Source organism: Aspergillus aculeatinus (assembly GCF_003184765.1).
Source record: "Aspergillus aculeatinus CBS 121060 unplaced genomic scaffold BO66scaffold_16, whole genome shotgun sequence".
NCBI classification, from domain to species: domain Eukaryota; kingdom Fungi; phylum Ascomycota; class Eurotiomycetes; order Eurotiales; family Aspergillaceae; genus Aspergillus; species Aspergillus aculeatinus.
In genome coordinates, this window is record NW_020291485.1 from 434,022 (window position 1) to 452,419 (window position 18,398).

At 51.8% G+C, this 18,398-nt stretch overlaps 7 protein-coding genes across 7 annotated transcripts; 3 read left to right on the forward strand and 4 right to left on the reverse strand.

Moving 5' to 3' along the window:
- Positions 1-113: 113 nt before the first annotated feature.
- hcsA (homocitrate synthase) lies at positions 114-2,313 on the reverse strand. The gene is made up of 5 exons (XM_025652786.1): positions 2,070-2,313; positions 1,770-1,999; positions 1,621-1,701; positions 1,493-1,560; positions 114-1,438 (listed from the first exon to the last, which is right to left on the reverse strand). Exons 1-5 carry the CDS (start codon positions 2,131-2,133, stop codon positions 487-489), a joined length of 1,395 nt encoding a protein of 464 aa, XP_025505426.1. The 5' UTR covers positions 2,134-2,313; the 3' UTR covers positions 114-486.
- A 1,207-nt stretch (positions 2,314-3,520) lies between these two features.
- BO66DRAFT_470407 (DUF4448 domain-containing protein) lies at positions 3,521-4,807 on the reverse strand (the record flags this gene model as incomplete). The annotated part of the gene is made up of 2 exons (XM_025652787.1): positions 3,521-4,690; positions 4,759-4,807. 2 exons carry the CDS (start codon positions 4,805-4,807, stop codon positions 3,867-3,869), a joined length of 873 nt encoding a protein of 290 aa, XP_025505427.1. The 3' UTR covers positions 3,521-3,866.
- Positions 4,808-5,963: 1,156 nt separating this feature from the next.
- BO66DRAFT_410397 (aminoacyl-tRNA hydrolase) lies at positions 5,964-8,139 on the forward strand (the record flags this gene model as incomplete). Its single annotated transcript, XM_025649238.1, has 5 exons — positions 5,964-6,290; positions 6,385-6,782; positions 6,957-6,958; positions 7,258-7,629; positions 7,835-8,139. The coding sequence occupies 5 exons, from the start codon at positions 5,964-5,966 to the stop codon at positions 8,137-8,139; spliced, it is 1,404 nt and encodes a 467-aa protein (XP_025505428.1).
- Positions 8,140-8,225: 86 nt separating this feature from the next.
- Positions 8,226-8,619, reverse strand: BO66DRAFT_53112 (uncharacterized protein). Its single transcript, XM_025653378.1, has one exon. The coding sequence runs from the start codon at positions 8,521-8,523 to the stop codon at positions 8,311-8,313; it is 213 nt and encodes a 70-aa protein (XP_025505429.1). The 5' UTR covers positions 8,524-8,619; the 3' UTR covers positions 8,226-8,310.
- Positions 8,620-9,132: 513 nt separating this feature from the next.
- Positions 9,133-11,460, forward strand: BO66DRAFT_390833 (U4/U6-U5 snRNP complex subunit SNU66). The gene has a single exon (XM_025647108.1). It carries the CDS (start codon positions 9,264-9,266, stop codon positions 11,280-11,282), a length of 2,019 nt encoding a protein of 672 aa, XP_025505430.1. The 5' UTR covers positions 9,133-9,263; the 3' UTR covers positions 11,283-11,460.
- Positions 11,461-12,550: 1,090 nt separating this feature from the next.
- On the forward strand, positions 12,551-14,372 carry BO66DRAFT_347070 (putative aspartate aminotransferase). Its single transcript, XM_025644606.1, has 5 exons — positions 12,551-12,791; positions 12,853-12,931; positions 13,039-13,679; positions 13,737-14,024; positions 14,078-14,372. The coding sequence occupies exons 1-5, from the start codon at positions 12,672-12,674 to the stop codon at positions 14,237-14,239; spliced, it is 1,290 nt and encodes a 429-aa protein (XP_025505431.1). The 5' UTR covers positions 12,551-12,671; the 3' UTR covers positions 14,240-14,372.
- Positions 14,373-17,338: 2,966 nt separating this feature from the next.
- Positions 17,339-17,938, reverse strand: BO66DRAFT_53161 (uncharacterized protein). Its single transcript, XM_025653379.1, has one exon. The coding sequence runs from the start codon at positions 17,843-17,845 to the stop codon at positions 17,387-17,389; it is 459 nt and encodes a 152-aa protein (XP_025505432.1). The 5' UTR covers positions 17,846-17,938; the 3' UTR covers positions 17,339-17,386.
- Positions 17,939-18,398: the final 460 nt, after the last annotated feature.

Sequence of the window (18,398 nt, forward strand, 5' to 3'; positions counted from 1 at the left end):
AGACTCCGCATACGAAAACCACCGCTTTTTTCCTCGTTTACTATTTGCTTGACTCGGCTCGATTCAGAGCAAAGAATGAACATCGAATACTACCGAATAGTCTATCCCAAGCACTCATGAGGTATCTTGTGTGAAATGCAGTTTAAACATCGATATCTGCGTATGTACACGGTCCAAAAACCAAAAAGGACCCAAAATCTCTTCCCCAACACCGAATCTCCTTCTTTTTTGAGTCAGGGACAAAGAAGACTTTTTGAAAACCCCCATAGAAATAACAACCAGATCAAGATCCTTGACACATAAACGTAGAAATCATGAGGATGAAAGTAAAATGGAAACATCTTCCCGCAGGAAAGAGACCCACCCGCTGCAAGCATGAACAGGAACAGAAAAGGAAAACCTCTAAAAACGCGACCCTCTAATCCCATTGATGTGATTCAATGGCGGCGCTTGCAATTTGGACGAAAGGCAGTCAAGCCACGGGGCTTAAGCAGTGATTTGCTCAGCAATCTCCTTCTCCTTGGCAGCGAATTGAGCTTGCTCGTCGGCCGTAAGGTCAAGGAGGGGCTTGTTCTCGCCCGACTTGATATTGCGGTAATAGGCACGGATGATGCTGTCAGCATCGTCGACAGCAATGGGACGAATATCAGCAAGAGCCTTGATCTTGGCAGTGCACTCCTTGTACTGAGCATCCGTCATCGTGATGTTGAGTTGCTGGGCACGCGACTTGATGGCGTTCCAGCCGGTCAGACGGGAGGCAAAGTGGACATATCTGCTCATGCCGAAATCGGCGGGGTTGATAATCTCGTAGGTGCTAGGGTTGTTCAGGATGGCCTTAGCGTGGATGCCGGCCTTGTGGGTGAAGGCGCAGAATCCAGTGATGTAGTTGTTGAAGGGAATGTTGACCTCGACGGCCTCGGCGACGAGGTCCTCGACTTCCTTCAGCTTCTCAAGCTTGTACTTGCTCTTGACGTACTCGGGGTCGGCAACCATCATGCGGGCCATGAGACCACCAAGAGGGGTGATACCATTGCGCTCACCGATACCGAGAACGGAGGTATCAATGTGAGTAGCACCAGCCTCCAGGGCACAGTAGGCGTTGGCAATGGCGCAGCCGGTGTCGTTGTGGAAGTGAGTCTCAATGTCGCAACCCACGACACCTCTCAACACACGGACGAGCTCGTAAACCTGGCGAGGGGAGGCGCAACCGACGGTATCGGCGATACCGACACGGTGGACACCAACCTTGTCGACGGCGGAGTAGATGGACAGGAGATCGACCAGGTCGGAACGGAAGGAGTCCTCACTGGAGAAACGGATCTCAATACCCTTAGACTTAACGAACTCGATAACTTCGATGGCGGTGTTCTTGATGTAGGTCATGTCCTTGCCGTGAGAGTGCTCACGGAGGTAGGAGGAGGTTCCGATGACGACATCGCTGTCGACTCGTTAGGAGATAGTCGCGCAAGCAGAAGCCTTAGAAATAACTTACACTCCATCAACACCGGTCTCAACGGCGACTCTAGCATCGTCCATGTGGCAACGGATGTGAGTGAGAATCTAAGGTTCATTAGCTCTGGACGAGAATTCCTGAAACTGCGGACGGCATGGCTAACATACCTTAGCCTTCAGGCCAAGCTTGCAGATGGCCTCACAGTCCTTTCTCGACTGCTCGGAAGCGCAGGGGCTGGTGAGCTCGATCTATGAGAAGTGGTCAGTGCACAAGCTCCACGACGGCTCGACCCTTTCCACCACCCAGGATGACTCACGTAGTCAACACCAAAGTCGTCCAAGGCCTTGGCGATTTCGATCTTCTTCTCGGTGTCGAAGAAAGCGTTGGCGAATTGCTCTCCCTCACGAAGAGTACTCTCAATGATCTTGAAGCGGGAGACATTGCTCAGGAAGTCGGTAACACCGACGTTGTGGCCGTAGGGGTTGCGGGAAGCGGAGGGGTGGGGGTTCTGGCGAGTCTCAATGCCGGTGAAACCGGGGTGTTCACCTTGATGATGATATGTTACTTCGGAATTCCATAGACGATGAGGGAGACAGATGATACGATTCAAACGTACCATTGGCATTGGGGGCAGCGCCGTTGGCCTGCCCATTGGGCTCGTGGTCTGCACCAGGGCACATTGTGAGAAAGGATACGGCGGGGTAGGTTTAGTGGGTAGGTTGTAGTATATGATAGCGAGAAGCTGCGAGTGGTAGAAGCAAGGTCAGACGACGACAAATGCTTAAAAGAATTGAGATCAACGGGAATATACTAACAGTAAAGGTTCAGGTCAAGGTGGGATGGGTTTAAATGGCAAAGAGATCTAGTAGGAGAAGAGAATCAAAGAAAAGAGTCATAGGCTACAAGTCGGTTTAAAAAAGCGGGCGGTCTGGTCGCAGGCAAAGTATGACTCTTTCTTCTCGGGCGGAACCCCCCCTGCTGCTGCGGCAATGATGAAAAATTTACTCGCACTAGGAACTACCTAAGTACGCCTCAGACCTTTGGTGACCATTTCTTTGCCATCTCCTTCCTGGCTGGTTGTGGAGAACCCTGACCCCGGCTGGCCGTTCACAGCGCCTCCGACCACCCCAATTGCTCAGCGTGAGGATCGTCTCCAGTTTCCGATGGGGTCTAGCCTAAATGCAGTAGTCATCATCGTTATTAAGGCCGGTTCCTTATCCAGGCGGACCTCTTTACGTATGTGTAGGTCACTTAGGTTTATACGGCTGTTTGCCACGCTGGGGAGCGAGCCAGTTCTACTCAGTAAGTACCTGAGATTGTACTGTCAATACTAGCTTTTCGTATGGAAAACCTAGCTGAGGCAGATCTTCGTTTATGCGTCCTATCATTGCATGTAGTCAGGGTTTGCCTCTAGGGTTTTCCCTTAATCAGTTGGAGCCAGTCAGGGCCGGATTTGGGTTGCATAATTGGGGAGGGCTGCAACCGACATCGGCAGGTGGTTAACCTCGAGATAGCGCCGCATCTTGATAACTAGCGTCGGCCGCGGCGGGCAGCCAGGCTCGACCGACGCAAGATTGATAATCAATTCTCAACTATTACTTCTATTCACAATGCCATTGGCTGTGCTCAGAATGATTACTTGACTAGACTGATACCTTGCCATGGTAACCGACACTTCCTTTCGTTGAATGACATACGTTATGTGCCCGTTACTAACGGTAGACAACAGTAACTACATGGCCATGGCCATGTCGCTTGACTCATTCTTGCCAGGCCGGTCCCTCCGGCATCGCTCCTGATTTTCATTTCCTGGCCTCCTGTTGGTCAGCGTGCTTACGTGGTAACCGTCTCCCGCCCCCCTTCAGTTGGGGTTTGCGGCCGCGGATCCTCGAGTCATTCTCCAGTACCGGTGGCCTGTGCGGCCTCAGGTTGGAAACCTTGGAAGGTCCTGTGGCTTGAGCTAGACTGGAAGGAGTAAAGCCTGTGATTGTGGAGTGCAACTTCCGTTTGAGTCATATCTCAACTTCAAGGTACAGTACATACCTTGTAGTTTTACTAATGATCAGAGTATCTACTACGCAGCTACGTATAGATGCGTAGAGTAAACAGCTGGCTATCTTGGATGTATACTTTCAATTGCACGCACCCTTTCCGCATGAAGCGTGGAAAACAGAGACGCCGAAGCATTGATAACTATATATAATCCCCACTTGTCTTATCCTACCAATCCAACCTCCTTTAGACTTAGCACCGAACATCAGACACAAAGCTATCGAGGTCCGTCTCTTCAAGATAGACTCGGATTGAGATCATAAGGTCAATCTCGCAGCGATGCGGGATCTTTTCTGCATACATTGACCCACAGTTCGCTGTCAAATGATCCATAAGGTTGTACGCCTCGGACAGGGAAGGCTCAGACCCTCCAGCTCCTGAGCTTAGACGAGTCCCGCCTGAATGCGAAACTCGCACTCTGTTCTAGATCACCGTGATGCTCAGGCTGGAGTATTTGCGACATGCTAGTGTCAATGTCATCTGTGTATCTTCCAAACCCCGAGGACGTTTCCGACTCTTCGCGATTGCCTGCCTTAGAACCCAGGCGCTGTTCCTTGGACTTTGCGATCCCATAGCCTTTGTCACGAGACCCGATGATATTCCCAAGGTCTATCCGTCTACTCTCGCGCATCCCGAAATACAGACCGGCAACCACAAGTACCACAACCCCAAGGCTGACGGGGAGACCGATGTACAATGCGAGTCTGTTGAATGACAGCTGGGGCGATGGTTTGCGGTGCTCCGTGGGTCGGATGTGGAGTAAAACGGTCGGTCCTTGTCGAATACTGGCTCGCTTGTCTGACACAGCATCTAGCTCAATGATATAGAGTGTCAAAGCATTCCGCTGTTTCCCTTGAAGCCAATCTTCGCGCATGTGGATATGGGTATAGCCGTAGCTGTTGTCAATCCTCTCGGATGTGTATGCCGAGTCGCCCTCGGAGGAGTTCAGATATCTCAGCTCGATGGTGATAATGGCATTCAAAGGATAAAAGTCGGCATTCCAAGTCACATAGTACGTCGCATCGACTGTCACCTCGGTACCATCCTTGGGAAGACAGAAAGGTCGAAATGGGCCATTCAGGTCGGTACAGATAGGGAAGTCATTGGGAGAAGCCGCAGTGGATCGTTTCTGGACGGCCGTGGGGGTTGCTTGGCTGCAAGCAAACTCGGTGACTAGTGTTGTCACTGCTACAATGGTTAGATAGATTCCTCTGGGTGCTAACATGTCCACTCTGATGGAACCTCCTGCGTACCAAGTTCAGTATCACCACCTGCCACGGCTCTGTTGCCTTGACAGAACATGACCAGCACTGCAAATGCCAGAATAATTTTGTGAAAAAAACATGCACAGCACTTTTTAATTTCTGCCATGGTTGACAGGCGTTCACGGAAAGATTGACAGCGGTGCGGTATGGACTTGATAGTATATCTATACTCAATTGATAGATCAATGAATACCTAGTAGTATAGTATGACTGGCGATGATTGAAGAGATAGGTTACAGAGTCAAACATTGAATCCTTGGTGCTGCTCGCATTTCGATCAGCGCGGAAGGTGCAACGGGCGAGGCATGGTTCTGGCAAGAGCGAAGGCTCTAAGCAGGTTGTTACGAAGTATGCCGCGACCTAAATGCAGGCAGATTGAGTCTCCATTTACGAGAACTACTACTAGCATATCAGATTAGATGGTCAATTCCAGCTCATTCTATGCTTCTTATCTTAATCGAGGATGTCAAGCTGAGCTCATCAATACCTCCCAGGATAGTGTCCCTTGAGTCAGATGCCAGTGGGCACTACTCCTAAAAGATGGTACGTATTGCCCTAGGGAGAAATAGCATAGTTGAAAGTTATGGGTTGTATCTCTTTGTTCTGTTGAAATACAATATGTCATTGTTGGGTTGCTGTAGGTACCCTCATCCGCTGATTGTTTGGTATTAGACAAAGCCACATTTGTCTCTCATTAGATACACAACCAGAGATTCGCAGCCAGCTGTTGACAATCGAGATCAATCGAGATCAATCGAGATCAATCATCAAATACATTAGTTAGACAGGGGAAGAAGCAAAAGAGATTCCAGAAAGACAAGGAAGCGAAATCCCCGCTTCCCGCCGCGGGAGCTCCAATTAGAGTTAGGCCACCTGTCGCGGAGACTTTACTGGGTACAGTACAGTACGTACTGTCAGTCTCCAGTCTGTCCATCGTGGCTGTTTCACCTCACCTCGTCAAGTTGTTGTTGTCAACACAGGTTGCCCGTTTCCCTCCGCTGCCTGCTGTCCGCCATCTGGTCTTTTAACCCCCATCCAGTTTCTTTTCAGGGTGCGTTCATCGCATTAGATAATTCAGACCATGTATGTTCATTCTCTCTCCCTCGTCCACGGCAGTCGCAGGCAGCAAGCTTCCTCGCCATACACCTCCCCTGATAATTTACTGACCACGCGTCGTCTTCTATAGCATCATCATGCGTCTCATCCAGGTCCTCGCCCTTGCCCCCGCGCTCGCTTTGGCGCAAGAACAAGTTCCCCTTGCGGACCGTTTCCAGGGTTGGCTCGACAAGGCCAAGGCTTATCTGCCAACTGCTACCCCAGTTGTGCCTGCCACTGTTGAGGAAGTCCAGAAGGTGGTCGAGCAGAAGAAGATCCAGGCGAAGCCCGTCACGCAGTTGAACCTGACCAACTGGGAGTCGATTCTGGAGCCAGCCTCTGATCCTCAGGACTGGTTCGTCTTCGTCACCGGTGGTAACAAGACCTGCTTCGGGCGCTGTGATCAAGCGGATAAGTCATTCAACGTAAGACCGCCTCGAACACTCTAGGGGGAGGGGACATTGGGCCCCCCCGAGGCTCGTGCTCATGGCCGCTAAACATGTCGTGTTCATTAATTAGGAATCCGTTCTTCTGTTCTCCGCCGATCCCACCTCCCCTCACCTTGCTCGGTTGGACTGCGAGGCAAACCAGGTTCTCTGCGCTGCTTGGTCCGCAAGCGCCCCCTCGGTCTGGCACTTCGAGGTCCCCCAGGCCCAGCTGGGTGAGGGACGCGCTCCCACTACTCTTCACACCGCGCACCTGAACACGACCACCGTTACCCCCGAGACGATCTACAAGCTCCATTCCGAGAAGCATTTCGAGCAGACCCCGGCCTACGTGGGTCTCCTGCACCCTACCGACGGTTTCTTCGCTAAGAACGGGCTTCTCCTTCCTCTCGGCTATGTCATGTGGGGTTTCGGTTCTATCCCGAGCTGGCTCTTCATGCTCTTCATCAGCTTCTTCAGCCGAACCTTCATGTAAGTCTCCCGGTGTTGATTGTGATAGTAGCAGCAGTCACTGATGCATCAACCAGGGGCCGCCGTGTCAACCCTGGACCTGCTGCCCGTCCCAACTAGGCATCGCTGTTCATGAGATAACGATGGTAGCACTTGAATTTTTTCGTGGATAGGGATGTATATATAATGAAATAGCAGTACACCGGTCGAGTTGATTGGAGTATGTCGAGTTTTGGCTTAGGTTCCTATTTTCAGTAGAGAGAAATGTTCACCTGGCCCTCTTGGATGATATGACTGTAAATTTCGGCAAAGAATATGGAATATAATGTTAAGGAATATTGCTCCATGTCGTAATTCTGAGCCCGCTAAAGACTACGGGTTGATGGTGGTTGGGAACCATAAGTAACTACAAACTGCGCGCGACCCGCCTCACGTCACCCGCCGCACCTAATAAAAAAAAAGGTAGCTAGCTAAGTTACCACTCCGCCTATCGCAGAAACATCAAACCACCACCAAACTACGACCGAACAATCACAAAATCAAACAATGGCCGACCTCGAGCGCGCAGCCCCCTCGACAACAGCCTATGTTGTCGCCACGGCCATCATCGCCGGTGTCACGGGCTACTTCATCGGCCAAGGCTCCTCGCTCGGCCTCTTCTCCAACAAAGAGAAAGAAGGGTGGCCGAACAGCTACAATGTGAAGGTGCACCGCGACTCGTCCGACGAGGAGTTTGAGGATGAAGAGGAAGAGGAGGAGGAGGACAGCGAGGACGAGGGCGATGGGTCCGAGCTGGCGAGTTTCGACAACACTGCTGAGGAAGTCAAGTTGGTGCTGGTTGTGAGGACGGATTTGGGAATGACCAAGGGTATGATGAATTGAACATGCACCCTTTTCTTCCCTCCCTTCCCTTTCCCTGGAAACAAGGCTGCTGAATTTTTTCCTTGTGCTTGATTGCGTATCTTTCTATCTGCTGTCTCTACGCCCTCGAACCCGATGTGATCCTTGATCTTGATACGGAGAGACTTTTGAACCTCGTACTGATTCGGTATGACTTTTGTGTGAATCCACAGGCAAAATCGCCGCCCAATGCTCCCACGCCACCCTGGCGTGCTACAAGTACCTCACGACGCACACGCCCAACTCGCCGTTGCTCCGTCGCTGGGAGTCGCAGGGCCAGGCCAAGATCGCGCTGCAGGTCAAGTCCGAGGAGGAGATGGAGATGCTGTATGCGCAGGCCATCAGTCTGGGCCTCTGCGCGCGCGTGATCACGGATGCCGGGCGGACGCAGATCGCCAGTGGGAGCCGGACGGTGTTGGGGGTCCTGGGACCCAAGAGCGTTGTGGATGGGGTGACGGGTCATCTGAAGCTGTTGTGATGAAGACTTCTTGCTTGGGGAGGCTTCGTCATCGCTTACGGGGTCCGGTGGGAGGATTTATGAGAAGAGCCATGGAACAAACAATACTACAGAGGAGTATATAGGGAACCTTGCGGGCGTGATATGATGGCTGGACGGCGTTGCAGGAAGCTGCTTATGTTTGGCCTGGCCTCAAGTCGTGAGCATTATTGTTGAGGTTGAGGAACAGTATAGGCGCGTAGGAGCCATCTCTTGTCGCGAAACGGTCTTGCGCTTCTGAGCCGACAGACTGTGGCCGCAAGATCTACCTGCACAGTTTGCAGCACACTTGCAAGATAGCGCATAGCGCATAAATCCCAGATAGACAGGACAGGGCTGGTGAGCCACGGTTAAAATCATGATCATTTACAGCTAGACTACGATTGCGCGGAGTTCACATTAGAAATCCTATGGCATATATAAGGAATGTTGGCTGGTCATGGTTATTCCCTAACCTCATCGGCCGACGGCCATAATCGGTAAAGAGAGTAGGAATATGACGCCGTCAGCAAACCGGGGACTCCAGCCGAGCTCACCAAGTCCGGAGACAAGGGAGCTCAAGACCAGAGCGAACACCCAGTGCCGACCTTTAATCTGAGATCTGTCGACCGGATGCCAAAGACCACCAACACAAAAAGTGGTGGCTCCTTAAGTCGTCGAACTGTCCAGTAATCAACCGAAACACAAGAGAAGAAGAAAAAAACAGCAAGCTGCCTCTCTTCAGCCTCGTGAACAGGATCGCTGAGACACAGATCCGTGATGTGTTAAAGAGAGAAAAAGAAGAAAACTCGACCACAAAAATTGGCGGGTGGGTTTTATTGACCGCGCCAAGCCTGCGCTAAGAGAACCGTCGGCGCTAAACCTTGCCGAGACTGGCTCTGATTATGTAACTGGTCGCCCGCTCGCCGCCTTCCCTTTCCTGCCGGATGGGCGGCGATTGCGATGGATCGGTGATCTCAAGAAATACTCCCATTCCAAAAAGCAACCTCATACTCATCTCTATCCTCCTCACTCACCTACATCCTACTCCTTACCTTTGAGTCTCATTTACGCATAGTCTGCTCACGCTCTTCTTGTTCTAGCGGTTAATTATCAGTCGCCTCAAGATGGCCGACGCAGTGTCCATCGAGCAGCATAACAAGGTCCGAGCTGCGCTCGGCCTTAAGCCGCTTCCTGTGCCCGGCGCTCAACATGACGACGACTCGGGCTCGTCCGCGGACGAAGGGGAAGAACCCGGAAGCACCCTCGAGTTGCGGGAGGCGATGGCGTCCGACAACTGGAAGCGACTGCAAGATGAGGCCGACGCGAAACGCAAACGGGAGGAACGCAACGCTGCCATCAAGCGGGCGCGGGACCTGGCTCAACGGAACGCCAAGCTCGAGGGCGCCACGCTCGGCGAGGCCGAGGCGGAAGACACCAAGACCTGGCTGATGCAGACCAAGAAGCGCCAGAAGAAGATCGAGAAGGAGCGGGCGCGTCGGCTGGCGGAAGAGCTCGAGGAGCGGGAACGGGCGGCGGAGTATTCGGCGGCCGACCTCGCCGGGATCAAGGTTGGACACGAGATTGAGGACTTCGGGGGCGGCGAAGATCACATCCTGACGCTCAAGGACACGACGATCGACGAGAACGAGGAGGAAGGCGATGAGCTGGAGAATTTGGATCTGAGGGAGAGGGAGAAGGCCACGGAGCGGATGGAGTTGAAGAAGCGGAAGCCCGCGTACGATCCTACGGCGGAGAACACCGGCATCCTGGCACAGTACGATGAGGAGATTGAGGGCAAGAAGCGCAAGCGGTTCACGCTCGACTCGAAGGGATCGACTGCTGAAGAGCGGGAGGCGAAGCGACAGGAGGTGTCCGAGAAGCTCAACAAGAATGTCATCAGCTTGGACCTTGACATGGAAACCCCTACATCCGATTATATGGATATCAGTGAGATCAAGATCAAGAAGCCGAAGAAGAAGAAAGCCAAGGCCACCAAACAGCGGGCTGTTTTGGACGACGACGACCTTTTCCCGACACCCGAGTCGACAGCTACGCCGAATGACAATGCGATGGAAGTGGACTCTACTAATGGAATACCGGTTCCTGCCCCTGTGCCACGGAAGTGGGAAGATCAAAACGTCTCGTTCGTCGATGATGACGACCTACAGGCCTCCCTGACCCGCCAACGGCGCGCCGCCTTCAAAAAGCGGCAAAAAGCCCGCCCAGAGGATATTGCTCGGCAATTACGGGAGGAGAGCTCACAAACACCGATGGAAACCGGAACTCCCGCTGAGAATGAGGAAGAACCCGGCCTCGTGATTGATGAGACCTCTGAATTCGTCTCCAACCTACAGAAACCGACCCTTCCCGAACGCCATGAAAGGCAGACGACCACTCCGGCTGAAGAGTCTCGTGCTAAAAGCGAGGGCCCTAGTATCAAGGAAGAGGCTGAAGAGGATGGCGATGTGGATATGTCTCGGACTTATAATGATATTGAGGATGAGGAAGATCTTAAGGAACGCATTAAGCGCGAAGAGTCCCTGGCCCAGCAGCAGATCAGCACCACCGGGTTGGACGAGGAAGCAACCTTGGACCAGGGCTTGGGTGCTACACTCAATATGCTTAAGCAACGTGGCCTGGTTAAATCGTCCGACGCTGCGGACCACAACTCGCTTCTACGCGACCGTTCCCGGTTCTTGCAGGAGAAGATGCGCATGGAGACGGAAGCCGAGAAACGAGCCCGCCAGCAGCGTGAACGCGATCGAGCATCGGGCAAGCTGGATCGTATGTCTGCACGCGAGCGAGAGGAGTATGCTCGCTGGGAGAACAAGCAGCGTGATCAGCAGGATGCCCGCCATATGGCCGAGGTGTTCAACCGCGAGTACAAGCCCGACGTTCAGCTCAAGTATGTTGACGAGCATGGCCGGGCGATGAACCAGAAAGAAGCGTTCAAGCATCTCAGTCATCAGTTCCACGGTAAGGGTAGTGGTAAGATGAAGACAGAGAAACGGCTGAAGAAGATTGAGGAAGAGAAGAAGCGCGAAGCCATGAGCGCCTTGGATAGCAGTCAACACACGGGTATGAACAATGCCATGGGGGCAACGGCTCGAAAGAACCGCCAGGCCGGTGTACGACTTGGCTAAAGTTACGAGGTGATTTGAGGCTGCTGCTTTTGCTGTCGCTCTATCCAGTCCTTCGGCTGGAGCTAATATGATGATCATTGTGGTTGAACACGCAGCCACTCTTTATGCTAGATGTACAGATCCTTTTATACCATTATAAATAGCATAGTTTGGCTCGTTCTGGGCTATGAGGAATAAGCATTTGTTTAATGAACCATATTCAAGTAGTTACAGTAACCAACTTCATTCGATGCAAGTTGTCAACCGCGGTCAGAAGTAAGTGCCGTGATGGTATTCAGGACCATAGTTTAAGGCTTACAGTACGTGGTGTGATTACATGTCAGACTTGGCGTGTGGGGGAATTTAACCGACGGATCAAGCTGTTTTCTTGCCGACACCGGCCAGCGACCACTCAGTGAGTGGTACATACACCCACCGCCCGCGAAGAAAACTCGCCACCTAACATGAAGGTACTCTCATGCCTGTGTAAAGCTAATTAATATTGATCTTTTGCCCTTCTATTTTGTCCTTGATAGTAACATAATGCACTTGGAACCACGTCTGGAAGCGCAAGTCTTAATAATGAAGGGTCAATTTACCCCAACTCCTCGTGAGGGGAAGATCCGAGGCCAGCCAGCAAGTCGACGGCCTCAGACCATGCAGTGAGCCGCTATTTCTTTCTCAAACAGTTCACCGAAAAGCGGGACGGGGTCACGGAAGAGGGGAAGCCAGCGTCAATCCACCATCATATCATCATTATTGATGGTCAATGGGGCGATGTTAGTTAGGATGGCAAAGGCCGACCACCGAATCTCACACTTTAATCTAATGCTCTAAACTGGTTGTGTGTAGACCAAGCTAGTTAGTTAGTGGCCGGCCCGGCACCTGCTGCAGATTGACCATCGGCATCCGTACAATGAGTACAGTAGTCCACTTTGCTCCGCACAGAACCATCCACGGTAACAACAATGGATGAGGGGATCAATAAAATGCAATTGGGGTTAGGTCTGAATGGGTTCAATCGGCATTCTCTATGAGCACAAAGAAAATAATCACCTACAACAGATGTAGGTAGGAAGTACTATGTAATTAGTAGGTAACAGGGCTGGCCATGCGCTTTACCCCAACCGGCTGAGGTGCGGAGGGCAGGGCCAATCCGAGCTCGCCCGCGTTGCTCCCCGGAAACTCCCTAGTTAGTTCCCATGAGTCAAAAATAAAACACATCATTGTGCCCATTCTTTAAACTTCCTACTTCTTATTTATCCTTTCCCCATACCCTCCCATTCCCCGGTAGCTCATCATCTGTGCTCCGATCTTCTTCTTCTGTCTCGCCTCTTTCCCCCAAGTTTCCTGGGCGCTTTCCCTTCCCCTCGGTTGATAACATCTTTGTTTCCCTTATCACATAGCACAATGTTGTCCACTCTCCGAGTTGCCAGTCGCCAGGCTGTTGCGCGCGACGCCAACATGCGCACCGTTGTCGTCGGTGCCAGACACGCCTCCGCCTGGTCCAAGGTTCCCCAGGGTCCTCCTGTAAGTGATTCAATGATGAGGAGCTATTCCTGTAGCCATCGCTGATGCATTGGGTTCATAGGATGCTATTCTGGGTATCACTGAGGCCTTCAAGGCCGACAGCTTCAAGGAGAAGATCAACCTCGGTGTTGGTGCTTACCGTAAGCATTCCCATCAATTCCGATCTCGTTGATGATTCCACCATCATTGCATCCCTTCAGATAGGCCTCGTTGGGCATTAGTAGCTAAATCCGGGGTGTTCATACAGGTGACGACAAGGGCAAGCCTTACGTCCTTCCCTCGGTCCGCGCCGCCGAGGACAAGGTCGTTGCCTCGCGTCAGGACAAGGAATATGCCGGCATCACTGGTATCCCTTCCTTCACCAAGGCTGCTGCTGAGCTCGCCTATGGCTCCGACTCCGCCGTGCTCAAGGAGGACCGCCTTGTCATCACTCAGACCATCTCGGGTACCGGTGCCCTGAGAATCGGTGGTGCTTTCCTCCAGCGCTTCTACCCCCACGCGAAGAAGATCTACCTCCCCACTCCCAGCTGGGCCAACCACGGTGCCGTGTTCAAGGACTCCGGCATCGAGGTCGACAAGTACCGCTACTACAACAAGGACACCATCGGTCTCGACTTCGAGGGTCTCCTTGCCGACATCAAGGCTGCTCCCGAGAACAGCATCATCCTCCTCCACGCCTGTGCCCACAACCCCACTGGTGTCGACCCCACTCAGGACCAGTGGCGCAAGATCAGCGATGTCATGAAGGAGAAGGGTCACTTTGCTTTCTTCGACATGGCCTACCAGGGCTTTGCCAGCGGAAACGCTGACCAGGATGCTTTCGCTCCCCGCCACTTCGTCAAGGAGGGCCACAACATCGCTCTGTGCCAGAGCTTCGCCAAGAACATGGTATGTTCGGAAGTTTTGTTTCGGGTTGTTCATCGCTAATGCGTTCTTCACATGTAGGGCCTCTACGGTGAGCGTGTTGGTGCTTTCTCCCTCGTCTGCGAGTCCGCCGAGGAGAAGAAGCGCGTCGAGTCTCAGATCAAGATCCTCATCCGTCCTTTCTACTCCAACCCCCCCATCCACGGTGCTCGTGTCGCCTCCACCATCATGAACGACCCCGAGCTGAACCAGCAGTGGCTGGGTGAGGTCAAGGGTATGGCTGACCGTATCATTGAGATGCGTGCCCTGCTCCGCAAGAACCTGGAGGAGCTTGGCAGCAAGCACGACTGGTCTCACATCACCAGCCAGGTAAGCGCCCTTGGAATACCGGGGACGTCGAATGGCAGCTAACATCGAAGTAGATTGGCATGTTCGCCTACACTGGTCTCAAGCCCGAGCAGATGGATGTTCTGGCTAAGGAGCACTCCGTCTATGCCACCAAGGATGGCCGTATTTCCGTGGCTGGTATCACCTCGGGCAACGTCAAGCGCCTTGCCGAGTCCATCTTCAAGGTGACCGGCTAAATGGCTATTCAGCCAGGGAGGCGCCGTACGCTCATATACGTAGATCTACTGGGGATTGAGTCCCTCTGTACTGATATCCATGTGTTACATTAGCATATCTAAGCATTGAATTGAATAACGAAATTTCTGACCTAGAAGGGTTCACCGTTAGTTGTAGTAGCAAAATTTCAGGTGTTGTTGCGTCGTGCGCGCCCGCATCGTGACCTACACCGAGGCATGGCATCTGGCGGTGAAGCGGTGAAGCCGAGAGTGTGCCAGCCACTGGGACGCGATTCAGGACTTACTGCATGACAGAGCTGGAGCCGTCGAGCTACTGCTGCTTCTGGAGGTCAATCTCACAGGTACGGAGCACTCTCAGAGGGAATGTGGTTAGCTTTTGCTACGGTGTAGTTTGCTTTGCTAGTGATCTTCCAGCACCGCCAAGCCAGCCTACTTTTTCCCAAATCGGTAATCAGTGAGCATGTCGGACCTGACCTAAGTAGTAAGTTATACAGTAGGTAAGCCAGCTAGGCAGGTAGCCAAAGCACAGCACCTGAAGCATGCTAGTTAGCTGCTGATCTGTAGATACTTCAACACAACATAGTATCTGGTCACTGGAGAGAGAAGTATATTCGAGATTCCAGCTTAATCCCAGGTCCAGACATCATACCAAGTAGGGAGAGTACTGTCATCTCCAGTTCAACCAGAAGCCTGTACCTCCTCTTCTAATAAACACTTAACTAACTACCAACATTGCTTTTGCTTACTCAGTACATATGACCTTAGTTAACCTACTCCCTTTGCTTGATAACTTACCAAATACAAGAGTCCCAGTTAGCTCCACAGACCTCCTCCGTACTCCGTACCTGACTGTCAATACGCATCAACCCCCCCTTTCCATAGACCCCCCGACCCCCCAATGTATGGAGTAACCTTGCTTGCTTGGCCTTGACCCTCCCCTCCTCCACTCCTCCACTCCTCCCCTTCCCCTATCTCCCTGCTCCCTATATACGGAACACTACAGTACGTACGAGTATCTAGAGTCAGTCAGTCAGTCAGTCAGTCAGTCACCGGTATGGGGCCACCCACTAAGTCTGGGAAAGGTCTAACTTACGTCTGCGTCTACGTCTACAGAGTTCCTTCTTCCTCCACCAGCTAAGCTAGGGGAGTTACGGGTTACGGGTTACGGGTTACAGAGTGGGGGGGGGGGGGGGGAGTGGAGGTGCCGGTAGGAGGGTAGGCCTTTTCGTCCTCTCGGGGATACTGGCGAAAAAAAGGTCTCCACACTCGGAAAGGGAAAACCGAATTGGAAGGGTAAGTCAGGTTTTTTTTAAACAAAAAACGCACCACTACGGAGGTACTATAGGTCCCGTCTGTCACTCCGGTAACCTAGGTGTTATTGTTCCGAACGGGGGGGGAGGCGTGGAAGAAGGGGATGGGGAGATCTCCTGCCAGTGCCAGTGGTTGTCGACGTAGCTTGAGGTACTGTGTAAAAAGATGATGAAGTGGTTGGTTAGTATGATTAATCATTGATCGTTTTTTGAATGGTTGCATGAATCACTATGTACTATGTAAAGTGTACGGAGAAGGTAGGATTCCTTTTGAGTGCTGAGGGGGGAGGGGGGCTGTGGTGGCGATGGCGAGGGGCGGCGGCGGCGTAGCGCGGCTGTGTCGCTTGTTGAAGTCTGATGATAACTTAAGTGAACTTGCGCAGTAAGTTAGGTTGAGTTGACTAGCTGGTGTCGGTAGGAAAAGGAGGGCTGGTATGATGGTGGGTTTGAACCCTGGGTTGAGCTATTGCTGTCGTGTACAAAAAGGTCCCACTTGAGAGTCTTGGGTAGTGTACTCCGTAGTAGAGTAGCTCTTGGACATCGGCGACATGAGGGTGGTTATACTTAGATAACACCCCGACTGTCCTTGCGCAGATTTGAAGAAAGATGAGAAGTGCCTTGCCTGAAGAAACACAACTACTGTACAGGTAACTTAGTGCTGTCTTTAGTTCGGTCCCTACCGCCAGCTTAACTTGTGGCTGTTGTTACCAGCCCGGGCTTACTAGGGTAGAAACGAGGCGCAGAAACAGCGCAGTAAGCCTAAAGTCCATTCACCATCCATCCAAATCAGTACTCCGCAGCCCAGGAACTAGATGTAGGATATACTAGAATCTCCGGTGATAGGCTGAACATTGGGGGGGGGGATGATCATTCCCCCCTGTGAGGCTTGGACCTCCCACCCCCAATAAACGATCGCAATCATGTTTATGCAGCATTACAAGCGCAAAAGTAAAGAAGAACCATCATATCCTCTGATTTGTAGCAAGCCATGGGTTATTCTGTGGCTGTTCACTTTTTCTTTTCAAGCACTGGCAATAGGAATAGGACTTTCCGCGGAGATCGCGCCCGGCTGGGAAGGAGGGTTATTTATAGAGTCTGGGTTCGCGGTATGCTGACTACTCCTGCTACTCCGACAACCCAGGAAGTCAGGATTCGAAGTATCAAGGAAGATAACTTATGGCCGTGTGGGGGACAACTTTGTTTGAGATCCCCAAGAAGTGATGTCTCTAGATCGTGGATCGTGGGCTTTAGGGGAACTTTGATCAGCGACAGGGGATGATCGGATCCTCAAGAATAGAATTAGAAAAGGAGGGGAGGGGAGAAGTGGTTCTTCGAGTCTTCGAGTCCCTAAAACACTGAAGACATGATGAGACAGGGGGGCGTTTTTTAAGTGAGTTGAGGTGTGAGGACTAGGCACGTTTCAGCTGCTTGCTCCCGGCTCTCCTTTGCGAACTGCAGAACTTCAGGTACGAGGTTAGGGGAGGGAAAAGGGGTGTGGGTGAGTGAGTGGTCGACTAACAACGCGGGATGGTTATACAGTAGGTTACTATTTACTAGTAAATAAGTCAGATTGGTGTATTTTGTATTGTTCTTCATTAGGACGATGACAAGCAGAGACTCTATAGGAAAAGGCGGGGAGGATGATAGACCTCTGGGTAGATGAAACCTTGTCTATTGTTCACATACTGCGTGCGGTGCAGTACAGTACAATTAGAAAGTTGTAGATACCTCAGACAGCCTCTGATGTGTTGGCACCGGCAGTGTGTCTCCTAATTCGGAGGTGAGCCTCGTTCACTCATTACTTACCGTATGGTACTAATTACACTCTGAGATACCACTAGTACATGTAGGTATCTGACTTCCAAGCTGTATGTATTGTTATGTTACCACGTACAGTACAGGATTCTCGTCGATATCGGCCGGAAATCCCCTCCCTCGCATCGATCAGGCCCACCAGCCAGCTAGCCAGTTCATCATCATTGGGGTTAATGGACCATTGCTTCGAGCATTGCCCGTTTGAGCTGGGCTCAATTGAACTGCTAGGCAATAATTTGCCTGTTTCGGTAGGCAAGACACTGGAACAGATTGATTGGCGCACTTCACTGGACATGGCATAGATATGTATCCATGATGTGCAGTACTTAGTGTACAGATATTGACCCGGACTGTGCTGGGCATTTGATGATAGGGCGCATTCTTCATTTCTGTCAGAAGATTTATGACCCCCAGCAGTCACGACAATATACAAAGACCGACCGAAATCTCTGGAGAACGTTTCCGTCGATTCGACGCGCATCTGAATGACTCGAGTGATATCAGTACTGTGCTTACTAGCAGTGTACGGAGTACGTAGTACCCTTTTCCGTTCCGGACACGCGCGCGCCCACACCCGCGACGGGCGCGCGGTGAGACCGACTGATATGGCCCCTCATGACAACTTGGAAGTAGGGCACGATCTCTGGCAGGGCAACCTTCGATTACTTTTATTACGTCACTGGCCCTGAATGATCGGTATTGGGTAAGGCAAAGGAAAAGACAAATTGCAATGCAAGTAAATGCGCTGTGTTCAGCCACTGCAACAACAGTAAGACTGGAAGGTACTCCGTAGAGTGTGTCTGTCTACCTGCTGCGATACGCATCGTAGAAACTCGAGTAGTAAGGCAAAAAAGCTCACGGCAGGGCCCATCTTACCCTCAATGGTTTCTCTCGGCGGCAGTGGCAAACGTTAGGCACTTTCTCTCCTTTGGAATACACACTTACCACAGTGAGAACTACGAGTAACTCCTTAAAGACTACGAATAATTCCATCTTGCTCTGGCACAGTGCTTTTGTTTGCCCTCTCCTTCGCA

Coding starts and splice junctions, on each gene's coding strand:
- hcsA (XM_025652786.1), bottom strand. CDS start 2,133: ATGTGCCCTGGTGCAGACCACGAGCCCAATGGGCAGGCCAACGGCGCT. Junction 2,000..2,069: donor CGCTGCCCCCAATGCCAATG/GTACGTTTGAAT, acceptor ATCATCATCAAG/GTGAACACCCCGGTTTCACC. Junction 1,561..1,620: donor AGCTTGGCCTGAAGGCTAAG/GTATGTTAGCCA, acceptor AATGAACCTTAG/ATTCTCACTCACATCCGTTG.
- BO66DRAFT_53112 (XM_025653378.1), bottom strand. CDS start 8,523: ATGATCATGATTTTAACCGTGGCTCACCAGCCCTGTCCTGTCTATCTG.
- BO66DRAFT_347070 (XM_025644606.1), top strand. CDS start 12,672: ATGTTGTCCACTCTCCGAGTTGCCAGTCGCCAGGCTGTTGCGCGCGAC. Junction 12,932..13,038: donor CCTCGGTGTTGGTGCTTACC/GTAAGCATTCCC, acceptor GTGTTCATACAG/GTGACGACAAGGGCAAGCCT. Junction 14,025..14,077: donor GGTCTCACATCACCAGCCAG/GTAAGCGCCCTT, acceptor ACATCGAAGTAG/ATTGGCATGTTCGCCTACAC.
- BO66DRAFT_390833 (XM_025647108.1), top strand. CDS start 9,264: ATGGCCGACGCAGTGTCCATCGAGCAGCATAACAAGGTCCGAGCTGCG.
- BO66DRAFT_53161 (XM_025653379.1), bottom strand. CDS start 17,845: ATGCGCGTCGAATCGACGGAAACGTTCTCCAGAGATTTCGGTCGGTCT.